At 43.7% G+C, this 16,225-nt stretch overlaps 1 protein-coding gene across 2 annotated transcripts in view; it reads right to left on the reverse strand.

Annotated features, from left to right (window-relative positions):
- FRAS1 (Fraser extracellular matrix complex subunit 1) overlaps positions 1-16,225 on the reverse strand; it is a 416,742-nt gene that overhangs the window by 9,394 nt on the left and 391,123 nt on the right. For both annotated transcript variants that reach the window (XM_039318704.1, XM_039318705.1), the window contains 4 exons: positions 11,820-11,970; positions 11,491-11,598; positions 8,760-8,919; positions 5,685-5,801 (listed from right to left, as the gene is read on the reverse strand). In XM_039318704.1, the coding sequence (XP_039174638.1) occupies positions 5,685-5,801; positions 8,760-8,919; positions 11,491-11,598; positions 11,820-11,970 (536 nt within the window). The remainder of the gene's footprint in view (positions 1-5,684; positions 5,802-8,759; positions 8,920-11,490; positions 11,599-11,819; positions 11,971-16,225) is intronic.

Genomic DNA, 16,225 nt, shown 5'->3' on the forward strand with positions numbered 1-16,225 from the left:
TCCTTCTGTATTTTAAGCCTGTCTTCTGGAGTGTTGGCTATTCCTGCCAGCTTGGTGTCGTCTGCAAATTTGATGAGTTCCCCATCTATCTCCTCGTCCAAATCGTTGATGAAGATGTTGAAGAGCACTGGGCCCAGAACAGAGCCCTGGGTCACCCCACTACACACTTCCCTCCATGTAGATGCGGTTCCATTGAGGACCACACGCTGAGTACGGCCGGTCAGCCAGCTACAAATCCATCTGGTGGTGATGCTGTTTTACCCACATTTTTCTATCTTATCAAGTAGTAAGTTGTGATCTACTTTATCAAATGCCTTACTGAAGTCCAAGTAAATTATATCCACAGCATTCCTCTGGTCCACTAATGTTGTCACTTGGTCAAAGAATGCAATAAGATTTGTCTGGCGTGATCTGTTTTTGACACTGGAATAGAAGTTGTGGGAGGTTTTTAAGAAGAGACTGGACAGTCACTTGTTTGAAATAGTATAGGGTCTCCTGCTTGAGCAGGGGGTTGGACTAGAAGACCTTGAAGGTCCCTTCCAGCTCTATTCTGATTCTCTCTGGGTTTTTCCTCCAGGAATGGCTCCAGAGAAAAATCAGCTGTTCAGTCAACTTCTCACTTAAGAAAATCTCTTAGCGGTCAAGAGCAGGCAGATCTTGTATCTCCTAGCCAACCACCCACTTTGTCTCATTTGAGGATTGGGAAAGAGTGACCGGTCCAGAATTATTATCAAGTAGGGTTCATGTCTAAGCTGGTTATTAAATGGACCCATTTTGTAGCCTCACAAGATAAACTAGACCAGGGGTAGGCAACCCTGGCTCTTTTATGACTGGTGGACTTCAACTCCCAGAATTCCTGAGCCAGCATGGCTCAGCTTGGAAACCCTCCCTTTCCCCTCAGCATGGCTGGCTCAGGAATTCTGGGAGTTGAAGTCCACGAGTCATAAAAGAGCCAAGGTTGCCTACCCCTGCACTAGACCACAATCTAAGCAAAATGCTGTGTGTTTACACAACACCACCACCATCCTCATCACCTTCCTCCTGTTATTCCCGCTGCTGCGGGTTCCGCTTTACGGACTGACGAACACCGTCTTGAAGAATCAAACGTAGCCCAACACACTGAGTTAGCACAACACACCCGTCCCAGAAATCTTCCAGGTCTTATCCTGACCTAGTTAATTAGCTGGACAAACATAACTAAACAGCAGTGCAGTGAAGCTCATGGGTGGATCTGAAAGCATTCCAGGTCTGTTTCAATTCAGGTAAGGCTGACATTCCAAAATACCTTCAGGAATGAGCTTACGACAGTTGGAAGCGGGTTTTCTATCTGTGCAGATTACCTCAAGCCTACTTGGAGCAAACTTTGGACTTGCTAATAGATTAAGTCAGATTAATCTAGAACAGGGGACTTCAAACTTGGCCCCTTTATGACTTGTGGACTTCAACTTCCAGAATTCCTCAGCCAGCCTCCATTTTATTTATTAGATTAAAGGCAGGGGTCTTCAAACTTGGCCCTTTTGTGACTTGTGAACCGGTTGTTCACCTATTTGAATCCCACCACTGCCCCTAGTCCAGGGGTCTTCAAACTTGGCCTTTTTATGACTTGTGGACTTCAACTCCCAGAATTCCTCAGCCAGCCTCCATTTTATTTATTAGATTAAAGGCAGGGCTCTTCAAACTTGGCCCTTTTATGACTTGTGGACTTCAACGTGCCTGGCTGAGGAATTCTGGGAATTGAAGTCCACAAGTCATAAAAGGGCCAAGTTGGAAGTCTCCTGATCTTGAAGTGTCAGAATGAGACCAGCATTCTCACCACTTTGAAGGTTGACATATAAGCACAGAGAGGTAGTCCTTGACTTACAACCACAATTGGGCTCAAAAATTCTGTGGCTAAGCGAGACAGTTAAGTGCCCCATTTTGCAACCTGTCTTGCCATAGTTGTCCAGTGAATCACTGCCGTTGTTAAATAAGCAACACGGCTATTAAGTGAATCTGGCATTCCCCCATTGACTTTGCTTGTCACAAAGCCGCCAAAGGGGATCATGTGACTCCAGGACACTGTGACCGTCGTAAATATGAGTCAGTTGCCAAGCGTCTGAACTTTGATCTTGTTGCCATGGGGATGCTGCAACGGTTGTTAAGTGTGAAAAATGGTCATCGGTCACTTCAGTGCCGTTGTTACTTCGAACAGTCACTAAATGAACTGTTGTTAAGTCAAGGACTACCTATACCAGTGGTTCTCAACCTGTGGGTCGGGACCCCATTTGGGGTCGAACGACCATTTCACGGAGGTCGCCAAACAACGCAGTCCGCCATTTTCCCCCCCTTTTCCTTAGCTGTGCTACTCCCTTTTATTCTATTGGCTTTTGAAAGCCAATAGAATAGACTCTCTTGAATAGAGTCTAATTCTATTGGCTTTCAAAGCCAATAGGAATAGTCCAGGCTGTCTCTGCCCTGCTGAGTCTGCCAAAAATCCCATTCTGCAAACGGTGCTGCACTAGTTGAGTAGTCCTCAACTTACGACCGGTTGGGGGTCGCGGCATTAAAAAGGTTGAGAACCACTGACCTATACCATTGTTAAAATCATAACTAAGCAACCATAAACAAACAGCCCTCTTGAACAAGAAAACCAGATTCACAATGAGGGAAATATTCGGACCCAAACTATCCACGTTGAGTAGATTCCAAGAAAACCCTCTGATTTTGGATTAACTCCGGGGTCTTCAAACTTGGCCCTTTTATGACTTGTGGACTTCAACTCCCAGAATTCCTCAGCCAGGCACGCTGGCTGAGGAATTCTGGGAGTTGAAGTCCACAAATCATAAAAGGGCCAAGTTTGAAGACCCCTGGATTAACTGCTTCAGTTCCTCTGCCTGGCTTTTAGCAGCCTCCAATCAAAATGTTTTCTCTTCAGGAAACAGTAAGTTCTTATCTGCATGGATCATCTTGAGTGAACTTTGCTTATCTTTCTAATGTAATCTAAGTTTTCTAGGAACTTCAAACATCCTGATAAGTGAATTAGGAACATCCAGTCTGTAGGGCAAATTCATGTTTTTTCCCTCCATGTTTTCCCATCCTCTCTAGAAGCTCATAGCTCCACTGAACATCTATACCAGGGGTAGGCAACCTTGGCTCTTTTATGACTCGTGGACTTCAACTCCCAGAATTCCTGAGCCAGCATGGCTCAGCTTGGCAACTCTCCCTTTCTCCTCAGCATGGCTGGCTCAGGAATTCTGGGAGTTGAAGTCCATGAGTCATAAAAGACCCAAGGTTGCCTACCCTGGATCTATACCTATCAGGAAACACTACTGTTTCTGTTCAAGTTGGGTAAAGCTTCCCTGAGTCCTCACCCATAGCACCGCAAATCTTTCTTTCCTCATTTTTCTCCTTAAATCTTTCATTGCAACACAAGTCTCGCTGGAATAAAACTACAGAGCTTTAAAGAATGCCGGTAGTCCTCAACTTACAACAGTATATTTAGTGACCGTTTGAAGTGTCAACAGCCCTGAAAAATGTGACTTACAACAATTTTTCACCTGTACGACAGTTACAGCATCCCTATGGTCATGTGATTGCAATTCAGACACTTGGCAAATGACTCATATTTATGACGGTGGGAGTGTCCTGGGGTGGTGTGATCCCCTTTTGCGACCTTCCGACAAGCACTGTCAATGGGGAACCGTGTGACTAACTTAAGAATTGCAGCGGTTCATGTAACAACTGTGACACGAAGATCGTAAAATGGGGCGAAGCCCTCTTAACAAATGTCTCGCTGAGCAACCAAAAATTTGGACTTGATTGTGGTCCTACAGTGAAGACGTTGCCTCAGTTCCTCCTTTTTAGAAACATTCCATGAATATATCTTCAAAGGCAGGAATGAAGGCACAGGCCTTTGATCCTGACACCTTCAAAGCAACAACATGGGTGGGAAAGAAAGAGGAAGAATGTGTGAAGGGAACGTGAAGGCATGAGGTGGCTGAACTAATCACAACTTGGCCCAGGGACAAAATGCCTGCAATCCAAATTGGAATTTTTAAAAGTGGATTCAGTAGCAGCAGCTTCACCTCCCTTGTGGGGGATTGCCCTTAGGGCAGGCCCTGTCTGAAGATCAAAGCAAGTCCCCAAGACATCACATTAGGCCAATCCAGGGCTAAGGAAGCATTTGGGAAGATGACAAATGACATACTTTCCCAACTACCTCACAGCGCCTTCTGTTCTTTCCCCAATCGAGGGAATCCTTGACGTACGACCATAACTGAGCCCCACATTTCTGTTGCTAAGTGAGACATCTGTGAGGTAAAATTTGCCCCATTTTACGACTTTTCTTGCCATAGTTGTTAAGTGAATCACTGAAGGTGTTAGTGACATGGTTGTTAAGTGAATCTGGCTTTCCCCGTTGTCAGAAGACCACCAAAGGGGGACTCCAGGAGACTGCAGCCACCGTAAATATGAGTCAGTTGACACGGGTCTAAATTTTGATCGTGTGACTGGGGGGGGGGATGCTGCAACGTCGTGTGAAAAATGGTCGTGCCACTTTTTCAGTACCGTTGTAACTTTGAGTGGCCACTAAGCAAACTGTTGTAAACCAAGGACTGTATTCCTTTAAGCTGAAAATGCCAATGATTCCCATTTTATCTGAGGTCCTCTGAACAGCAATGGAAGGGAGTCCCAAATGAAGCAAAAGAACATCTCTTCCACAAGTTCAGCAGATGCCATCTCCTTGATAGCCTCTGATTGCTTTCTTATAGATGTCTCATTATCAAACTATAAGCCCTGCTCCTTTGTATGAAACAACTTAAAGGGGGATATGTATGTTTGCGTGTGTGTGTGTGTGTGTGTGTGTGTGTGTGTGAGAGAGAGAGAGAGAGAGAGAGAGAGAGAGAGGGAAGGAAAGAAAGAAAGAAAGAAAGAAGGAAGGAAGGAAGGAAGGAAGGAAGGAAGGAAGGAAGGAAGGAAGGAAGGAAGGAAGGAAGGAAGGAAGTTTCTGTTATATTTTATATTACTGTGTCTTTAAGGGAAAAAAGGCGCATTTTCTCTTGATTTGTCCATTGCCATTGTGGCTTTTAGAAAAGGATACACCAACCACCCTATACTCTTTTTTCTTGTTTCCCAATTCTTGAATCTCCCTTCCTTGAATCTCCCTTTTCTACTGCTATTCCAATGCATCTTTTCTGGATTTTTCCCCCATGACTGAAGACACAAAGGAGTTCCACTAAGGTTGATCATTACCAGATCATAAGCATGTATTGTTTTAAATTCTTCCTGCTTACATTCCACCAGACGTGTATAATTGTCTAGACACTGATGTCTTCTCTCACGCACATCCTCTTACAATTCCTCCGGATAATAGCCCTGAGCCTGATTACTGTTAATATTTCAACCTCATTCCCAAAGCTCATCAGATGTTCCCCTACTACTGTGTCTCTAATTGTCCCTATCTGTATTCTCCTTGTTGACTTTAAGCTTACTTATGTGCAAGAAATGCACTCAAACCTGTACCAAAATACTATAGGGGGAAGATGATGTTGCAAGTTGCTAAACTTCTCCCAATTCCAGAATTTTAAACAAAGTATTATAGCCTGTGGCCCTTTCTGCACGTGTGGAAAATTCCCTTTAATTGTTTGTGTTTTCTTTAAAGAGTGACGCTTATCTCCGGGCATGAAACAAGGTAAGCATCTACTTACTTTTCTGGAGCATGAGCTGTGCAGGGTAATGGCTTATCTCCTGGGTCAACCCAAGACTGGGTGGGCTGGACTGTGCAGGGTATTAAGGAGATGGTGTATTCTCCAGAATAATCTTTCCTGAAAGCAGAGATAAAGTACCGGCATTAGCATATCGAACTGCAAGCTTCTCCTTGTGGATTTCCCAAAGGTGCTTTTTCAAAAGGCAACTTGGACTTTCTTGCTTTTTTCCTTGAAGATGTTTCGCTTCTCATCCAAGAAGTTAGAATAGAATAGAGCTGGAAGGGACCTTGGAGGTCTTCTAGTCCAGCCCCCAGCTCAAGCAGCAGGACCTATACCATCTCAGACAGGTGATTGTCCAGTCTCTTTTTAAAAACTTCCAGTGATGGAGCGCTCATGATTTCTGGAGGCAACTTCTGTTCCACTGGTTGATTGTCCTCACTGTCAGGAAGTTTCTCCTTAATTCCAGGTTGCTTCTCTCCTTGATCAGTTTCCAACCATTGTTTCTCGTCCTTTCCTCTGGTGCTCTGGTGAATAACCTGACCCTCTCTTCCTTGTGGCAGCCCCTCAGATACTGGAACACTGCTATCATGTCTCCCCTATTTCTTCTTTTCTTTAAACTGGCCAAACCCAAGTTCCGCAACCATTCTTCGTACGTTTTGGTCTCCAGACCTTTGATTATCTTAGTTGCAATCTTCTCTGAATTTCTTCCAGGTTCTCAACATCTTTTTTGGGATATGGTGACCAAAATTGGCTGCAGTATTCGAGGTGTGGTCTTACTAGGGGGCTAGTTCCTTCCTAGTTCTTTACTTCTTGGAATTGAAGATGCTTCTTGGAGGAGAAACATCTTCAAGGAAAAAACTAAGAAAGTCCAAGTTGCCTTTTGAAAAAGCACCTTTGGGACAACCCTGACCTGGATGACTGAGCATCTCCATAGACATTGAGTTCCTTGTGGTCAGTTGATCATGAGGTATGAGGAAGTTGAGCCAAATAAAACACACTACACAGATAGAGAGCAAGCATATGAATTAAAGATTGTGATAGAGGTAGTCCTTGACTTATAATGCAATTCATTCAGTGACTGTTCGAAGTTACAACGGCACTGAAAAAAAGGGACTTATGACCCTTTTTCACACTTACAACCGTTGCAGCATCTCTATAATTTACGTGATCAAAATTCAGACACTTGGCAATAACTGACCCTATCTCCCCCGAGTTACCTGCTCCCACCTCCGCCCATCTTTTTAATTTCGTATTATTGTATTTCCATTGTTTGTTTTTGCTATATAAAAGGAATATTTTAAATTTAACTTAATAATATTATTATTTTTATTATTATTAAAAAGGAATTTTTATTCCTTTACTATTGTTATTTTTGCATTTTTTTAATGTTTTGTTTTGTTGATTGTTTATTGCAAGCCGCCCAGAGTAGCCCCTCAGCGAGACAGACAGCAAATTTAACAAACAAACAAACAATTTGAACTTCTTGCCTCCAGTTGCCACCACTTAAGACATTAGCTGGAAACATTAAAAAACAATGTACAAATTCACACACTTTTTTATAGTTCTAGTTTTATAGGTTTTTTTATAACTATAGTTTTACACAGTGCTTTTTTTCTAAAAAAAAAAAAAAAAAGGTGCCGGAACTCACACACGTCATACAACCCGCCTTGCCTACCCTACAAGGTTCCATCCAAAAAAGGTGCCGAAACTCCGTTCTGGGCGTTCTATGAGAAAAAAAGCCCTGGTTTTACAGGAATGGTATAGGGTTTCCAGCCTGAGCAGGGGGTTGGACTAGAAGACCTCCAAGGTCCCTTCCAACTTTGTTATTCTATTCTATTCTATTCTATTCTATCCTATCCTATCCTATCCTTATTTCTATTCTATTCTAACTCTACTCTATTCTATTCTAATTTCTATCCTATCCTATCCTTAATTCTATTCTATTCCTATTCTATGCTAACTCAACTCTACTCTATTCTTATTTCTATCTATCCTATCCTATCCTTATTTCTATTCTATCCTATCCTTATTTCTATTCTATTTTAACTCTACTCTACTCTATTCTATTCTAATTTCTATCCTATCCTATCCTTAATTCTATTCTATTCTATTCCTATTCTATGCTAACTCAACTCTATTCTTATTTCTATCTATCCTATCCTAATTTCTATTCTATCCTATCCTTATTTCTATTCTATTCTAACTCTACTCTACTCTATTCTATTCTAATTTCTATCCTACCCTATCCTTAATTCTATTCTATCATTTATTCTATTCTATTCTATTCTATTCTATTCTATTCTATTCTATTCTATTCCATTCCATTCCATTCCATTCCATATTCTCTTGATCCCTTCTGCTCATTGCTATAATTTTCCTTCCTTCTTTTCATACTTCACCAAAGTTCGGGAATTTAATTGCTAAATATAACTCTGCACTTTAGATAACCTGGTGCTGTATAAATAAGAGCACCTGTTTCTTCTCCCTAAAGAATTCTTAAGAAGATTCTATACTCAGTATACTACTTAACTGCTTTTCAGTTCTCTTATCGGAGACTTCCACCTGGCTCAAAATATCTAAACCTACCAGCATCGTGGAGGTCACCAACTGTCCTAATTCCATAACTGTCAACTCTGTCTCAGTTATACGAGAAAATTTAATCTTGTGCCTTCTTGGAAGAGCCTGGCCCACTGGCAGTAGTTTTATTTAGTTTTATTATCCCCACACTCCCACACCACAAAATCTAGAGCAGCATCGTAGCAGAGGTGGGAAAGGGATCCCATAAAGCAGTGTTTCTCAACCTTGACAATTTTAAGGCATGTGGACTTCAACTCCCAGAATTCCACAGCCAGCATTGCTGGCTGTGGAATTCTGGGAGTTGAGTCCACATGCCTTAAAATTGTCAAGGTTGAGAAACACTGCAAAGGGATCCCTTTCCCACCTCTGCTCCATCCATCCATCCATCCATCCATCCATCCATCCATCCATCCATCCATCCATCCATTGTATCCTTGGTCTATGACAGCAACTTTGGTAGCAACCTCAAAAGTAATGCACCTCAGTTTTCCTTCCTACCTGCTGTAGGAGCTGGTTGCTCTCCAGAGTTGATAAGGAGAGTCAAAAGTCTGTCCACTCCACAAGAGCTGTAGGTCAAATTCCATCCCTCCCAGGTGGTCAGGAGTCATGATAAAAGACTTGGCGTTTGGCAGAGTGTGGTGCTCCATCACAAAATGCCCTGTGCAGATGAGAATAAGCAGGTTCACTATCATAAAGTACGTGTATTTCTTTGCGGGGGGGAAGAGCGAATGGCCTTGAAGAATGGAAAGAAGAGCTGCCGCCAAAGCAACAATCAGATAAAAGTGGCCTGAGCCCTGGCCAAGAAATTAAATTTCTTGTTTTGGGGAGATAGGCAGCTATATAAATTTGAGAATTAAACAGAGTAGAATTAATCTTGGTCAGTAGTTCTCAACCTTTTTAATGCCGCAACCCCCAACCGGTCGTAAGTCGAGGACTATTCAACCGGTCGTAAGTCGAGGACTACTCAACTGGTGCAGCACCGTTTGCAGAACAGGACTTTTGGCGGGCTCAGCAGGGCAGAGACAGCCTGGACAATTCCTATTCAAAAGCCAATAGAATAAAACGGAGTAGCACAGCTAAGGAAAAGGGGGAAAAAAATGGCGGACTGTGTTTGGCGACCCCCGTGAAATGGTCATTCAACCCCAAATGGGGTCCCGACCCACAGGTTGAGAACCACTGATTTAGGTAGACATCCTGGGCAAGCCCCTCCATAGTTCACACAAAGACAAAGAGAGGGGGGGGAGCACATTCAGACTCTGTTACTAAAGGTTTACAATAAAGGTAACTACATAGTATTGGTTTCTTAGTCTGCCTTTAAGGGCTGACAGAGTGTGTGTGAAATAGAGAAAGAGTTAGAAGTTTTGGAGTAGCTTTTTCCAGATGTTAGATTTTAGTTCTTCTGATTTACACCAATATGGCCAATAAGTCCTCACTTCTGCAACGCTTCTATATATGCTACCCCTAAACTTTATTGAGGAATGCTGTAACATTCTACCTACCCAAAATCTACTTTGCGAGGGCAGGAGAATTTTTCTCCCAACCTTTTATTAATTTTTATAGTCACAAATCCTTAAAATTTTATCAGCAACATGTTGTCTGGGTTCCAATGTTTAGTTTACTAATACATGTTAAACGCCTTTCTCTCTACCTCGTTTTTCTAGCCATTGATCAAATGTATCCCATGTTCTAAAGTAACCTGAATCTTCTTTCTCTTTCATTTTTAGTGTCAGTCTGTCCATTTCTGCACAATCTAAAATTTTCTTAATTATCTCTTCCTCCGTTGGTCATTCTTCATCTTTCCAATGTTGAGCAAATACAATTCTTGTGGCAGTTAATACATGTAACATTAAATATACACATTCCTTCTCATAATTTCCTACAATTATCTATGTGCTTTTTTAGTCATTTTTTTCTAACCATATATGTATTCTTGACCAAATTCTTTTGGCTTTAGGACATGTCCACCAAAGATGATAGTATGCGCCTGGTTTTTGTCTACATTTCCAACAATTGCTAGATATATTTTTGAATGTTTTCTCTAACCTCACAGGTGCTAAGTGCCATCTGTAGAACATTTTGTATAGGTTTTCTTTGTAAGTGACCGCCTTTGTTATTTTAGAATTTCTTTCCCAAAGACTTTACCAGTTTTGTAACTCTACGTTATGCCCAAAACTTTTTGCCCATGTTATCATTGTTTCTTTAACTTGAGAAATGGGATCTAACGTAGACCAAGATACAGTATTCAGCCAGGCTGCACCAACTTCTCATGCCTAAAAGCTTCTGTGGCAACAATCTCAGGGCACAGCCTGAAATTACAAGGAAAACAAACCAACAGCAAAAGAAGGACATTAAAAAAAGAGTTAAGAATCTCTGATTTCTGATTTTCAGCACAGCAGCAGGAAGAAGACTCCATTGTTTCTGTTTTCAGAATCGTTAACTCCAGTGTTCTTACACCGATACTCATCAGAATATAGCTTTTGGAAAATCAATGCATTTTGTTGTTAGTTGCGAAGTCGTGTCCGACCCATCGCGACCTCCAGGTCTTCCTGTCCTCTACCATCTTCTGGAGTCCATTTAAGCTCACACCTACTGCTTTAGTGACTCCATCCAGCCACCTCATTCTCTGTCGTCCCCTTCTTCTATTGCCCTCAATCTTTCCCCGCATTAGGCCCTTCTCCAGTGAGTCCTTCCTTCTCATTAGGTGGCCAAAGTATTGGAGTTTCAACTTCAGGATCTGGCCTTCTAAAGAGCAGTCAGGGTTGATCTCCTCTAGGACTGACCGGTTTGATTGCCTTGCAGTCCAGGGGACTCACAGGAGTCTTCTCCAGCACCTAGTTCAAAGGCCTCAATTCTTTGGCGCTCAGCCTTTCTTATGGTCCAACTTTCACAGCCATACATTGCAACTGGGAAAACCATGGCCTGGACTATACACACTTTTTTTGGCAGGGTGATGTCTCTGCTTTTTAGTATGCTGTCTAGATTTGCCATAGCTTTCCTCCCCAGGAGCAAGTGTCTTTTAATTTCTTGGCTGCAGTCCCCATCTGTGGTAATCTTGGAGCCCAGGAAGATAAAATCTGTCACTAATCAATGCATGCTGGGACACAATTCCAGAATAGAGCGCTCCCCTCCCACAAATTAAGAAATACCAACCAACCTCCAACACATCTGGAATTCCAAGGCAGAGAAGTTGGATCTCCTTTGTCAATTGCAGAATGCAAGAATTACTCACCTCTGAACTTGGCATGAGTTTTGAACTCAATGACCAGTCGACCATCATCTCGGATGTAGATCCTGATTATCTGCAGTTTGGCCGAAAGGACGCTGTCTGTCTGTATACCTGAAAGAGAGAATGGCAACAGCTGGGCTTCCTCAACAGGGGATCATGGATGAGTCATCAAATTGCCCCAGTCTCTTGGCTGGAGTCCACATCCAGCAGAAGGCAACCAACGAAGTTCTCAAAAAGCCAGTTGGCCAAACTGAGGGAAGCTTAGCCTCTCAGCAGTGCTACAGTTCGCCTTTTCACCCCATGTCACGGAGAAAATAAATCTAGCCACTTACCTGTTCTCCAGAGAATGGTGTCGTAGAAGAAGGAGAACTCCATCTCTGTGTGATGCTCGAGAGAGGCCCAGCCTCTGGGTGCAGTTACGTAAACATAGGAGACGTAAAGTGGGACGTGAACTGTCAGGAACGACTGAGCTGAATCGCGAACCTGTCGTCACAGAAGGAGAAAAGTACAGTGCAGTTTTTACACATCATCCTGCCTTTTTGTATAGCAGAGGGACTACTCTGGCTTGCCGTGCCCCTACGTCCAGCCCATAACACCCACTTCTTTAAAATTTAGTGTTTACTATCTCCAGCCTCTAACTCCTTAATATGCTTTTATAGCGATGGCGAGCCTTTTAGAGACCAAGTGCCCCAAAACTGCCCTGCCCGTCGCACCCCCACCCGCAGGGCCACCTACTGCCTCCACGCCCCCCCGCAGCAGATTGCCCAGGCAGACCTGCAGAGCCATGGTGGCCATGCCCTCTGCCCATGCCCCGCAGTATCATCTGCACGCGACGGGGCGCAAGGGCGGAGTCTTGTCCCTGCTGCCCGACTGCCATGTCCTTAGCTGTGCTGCTCCATGTGGGATGCGCCCTGGGGCAACTCTCCTCTGGAGGGGCTACGAGGGGAGGCGGGGCTGGGGCAACGGCACGCGTGCCCACAGAGAGGGCTCTGAGTGCCGCCTCTGGCATGCGTGCCATAGGCTCGCCACCACTGTTCTTTTAAATCTTTTTGGAAACTGATCCCAGGAACAATATCAAAATAGTCCAAATCTGTGTTTCACTCATTCACAGCTGTGTAATTCCTCATAGCCTTTTGCGAAAGAAAGAAAGAAAGAAAGAAAGAAAGAAAGAAAGAAAGAAAGAAAGAAAGAGGGAGGGAAGGAGGGAGGGAGGGAGGGAGGAAGGAAGGAAGGAAGGAAGGAAGGAAGGAAGGAAGGAAGGAAGGGAGGGAGGAAGGAAGGAAGGAAGGAAGGAAGGAAGACTTCGTCATTTCTCTTCTCATACATATGAAGCACTGAACTCATACATTTGCAGCGCCCTATTTGGGAGAGAGAAATTTAGAAGCAGTAAAAGAAAATGAAAACCTTATCCTTTCATTTCACTGCTGATTAATAATAAGTATGCATGACCAGGCCCTCTTATCTTTTCCTGGTAGCAGATGATGATGATGATGATGATGATGATGATAATGATCATAATTAAAGTGCTAGGTAAAGAGGTTTTTCAGAGCTATTTTTTCTATTGAAAATGTTTAAATTTTACAAAACAATACAACCCTTCCCCAAACCTCCCCAACCCTCCCATACCCTCCCCCGACCTTCCCAGAGCTGAATATAGGCTTAATTGAAATTTTTTCAAAAAGTCTTAAAAAAGATATAAACCATAGATAAATCTAAATACATTAATTAAACAAATTGTAAGATAATTAACAATAATATATATATATATAAACAAAAATACAAGAAAATACTAAAAAAAATAGGAAGAAAGAAAAAGAAAAAAGATAAAGAAAAATAAAATAAAAAAATAAGGTCTATAAAATATTTTAAATTTTAAATATAAGTTATTGAAAAGCTAAATAATATTTTTTATATCCAACTTATATTGTATAAAGTCTATCCATTTTTTCAGAGCTATTAATATTTCAGGGAAATTTAGGTCCTTCTTTCCCCTGAATATCGCGGAAGACTTTTCATGCATTCTGCTGAACGTAAAAGGGCTACAATTGGAGCCATGCTTGGGTGCTGCACACATATACCCCTAAATGCCCTCCTGAACAGAAAGGGGGGTCTACCTCCATTCAATTAATGCAATTAATTCTTCACATACACGGCAGCCTCTGATCATTCACAGACTTCTAACAGGAGAACAAGACACTTTAGTCACGGAAGACCTGGTGCCGATGGATTTAAAGAAGATGGCCCTCATTTAACTACTTCCTCCCCTATTTTATGTATTTATTTGTAAAATTTATTGCCTGCCCATCAGGAATGCCTGGCTGAGGAATTCTGGGAGCCGAAGTCCACAAGTCACAAAAGGGCCAAGTTTGAAAACCCCTGAGCTAAACAATAACTTTGGGGCTGCTTCCAGACATAAAAAAATACATCTGCATTAAAACCTGAATAAATTAAAACCAGAGATTAAAATCAAGGACATGTGGGGAGGGTGGGGGGGAGTAGATGGGATCTGTTATTACTCAATCAACCACCTCCATTGCTCTGTTCCTCCACCGGGGCCCCAAGCTGACTGGCAGAGCCAGGTCTTTCGGCCTGTATGAAAAGGTAGGAGGGTTGGGGGCAACCTCGTATGGGGAGGGGCAAGATGTTTCAGAGGGCAGAGTAACAACAGCAAAGGCCTTCCTCCTGGACCCCGCCAGCTGGAATAGATGAGCCAATGGGGCCTGCAGTACGTCTCCTGTGCTGGCATGGGTGGAATGGGCCTATCCCAGTGGGGTGAGACGGTCCCTCAAGTAACCTGGATTCATGCCATAAAGGGCTTCAAAGGGGATTGCCAACACTTTTAGTTTTAGCTCTTATGCATTTAGGAGAATCCATGAACAGGTCTTTAATCCCTTGATTAAAGCTGGGGTGGAGGTGATGATGTTGTGGTGGGGGTGATGATAGAGTTCTATTCACTAGAGCAGGGATAGGCAACCTTGGCTCTTTTATGTCTCGTGGACTTCAACTCCCAGAATTCCTGAGCCAGCATGGCTCAGCTTGGAAACTCTCCCTTTCCCCTCAGCATGGCTGGCTCAGGAATTCTGGGAGTTGAAGTCCAGGAGTCATAAAAGAGCCAAGGTTGCCTACCCTTGCACTAGAGATGGGGTAGTCAATAGGTGAAGTGATGTCTAAATTTTGTGCAATTTTCTCCCTGAATGGCAAACTCAACCTGCCTTTGCCATTATTAAAGACAGCATCTCCAGCTGTAGTGAGTATAGAACAGGGGTTTCCAACCCCTGGTACTGGTCCACAGCCCGTTGATAAGCAGGCCATGCAAGCATCAGGCGAATGCACGAAACCCTGTTTGATGCAGGAAACCATTCCTTGCCTCTGCCGCCGCCACCACCGTCGGTCCGTGGAGCTAGAAAAGTCGGGGACCAGGGATCCCCAACCTGCGGGTCACAGCCCACTACCAGGCTGCAGCCTATTGGTCACCAGGCTGCATGAGTGGCTGGCTGGCGCGCACACAGCCCCACTCATGCGAGCATCGCCACGAGCATTTGCAGCGCCACTGAGGTGAGCAGTACCGCGCGTGTCCTGAGCGTTCACAGCCCCACTCGTGCAAGCAACAGGTGTTTGTGTGCACACATGTGTTCACCCCCCTCAAAACTATCCCTTCTTTCCCCCCTCCTCCCACTCCGGGCCATCAAAGGTGGTATAGAGCAGTGGTTCTCAACCTGTGGGTTGGGACCCCATTTGGGGTCGAACGACCATTTCATGGGGGTCGCCAAACAACGCAGTCCACCATTTTTTCCCCCTTTTCTTTAGCTGTGCTACTCCCTTTTATTCTATTGGCTTTTGAAAGCCAATAGAATAGACTCCCTTGAATAGAGTCTAATTCTATTGGCTTTCAAAAGCCAATAGGAATTGTCCAGGCTGTCTCTGCCCTGCTGAGCCCGCCAAAAGTCCCATTCTGCAAATGGTGCTGCACTAGTTGAATAGTCCTCGACTTACGACCGGTTGAGTAGTCCTCGACTTACGACTGGTTGGGGGGTTGCAGCATTAAAAAGGTTGAGAACCACTGGTATAGAGGATGGCTTTGAAAGAGAGGGAAGATTCATTGCCAAGGCGATGATCAGATCAACAAGGCTTCAGCCCAGACAGCCCCCTTCCCAATTCACACGAAGATGAGAGAGAGAGAGAAAGGGAACTACTATACAGTCAGACTTGCAAGATTCTGTTACTATAGCTGTTCCAGGTCTACTTGGTGTTTGTTTCTTACTCTGAGCTACTTTTTAAGGCTAACACCAGCCCTCCTATGAAGCTTTTTCAGGGAGAGATGGCTTCATAGACAAGAATACGATATGCAGTTTTACTGTTTGCAAAGGCACCTAAATTTCTAAAATACCAAACAACTAGGAGTTCTATGACCATTTAGATCAGTGGTGGCGAACCTATGGCACCGGTGCCAGAGGCAGCACTCAGAGCCCTCTCTGTGGGCACGCGCACTGTCACCCCAGTCCTAGGCCTTCAGCTGGGTTTTATAAAACCTTTTCGCTTTACGCCTCCGCCGTGTGGGAAAAAAAAAAGGTTCAATCAATCAGTCAATTTCAACTTCTTGCAGGAAAAAAAAAGATCTTGCAAAGTGGGAATTGATTGATTGAACTATTTAGTCCCACCCAGTCTGCCATTACCACCACAGCCACTCCCACCCAATGGGCCACATCCACCCAATTGGCCACACCCAGCCAGCACCCGA

The sequence above is a fragment of the Crotalus tigris genome, unplaced genomic scaffold, assembly GCF_016545835.1.
Source record: "Crotalus tigris isolate CLP2741 ecotype Arizona unplaced genomic scaffold, ASM1654583v1 scf7180000021465.51407817327:1047546, whole genome shotgun sequence".
Taxonomy (NCBI): Eukaryota; Metazoa; Chordata; class Lepidosauria; order Squamata; family Viperidae; genus Crotalus; species Crotalus tigris.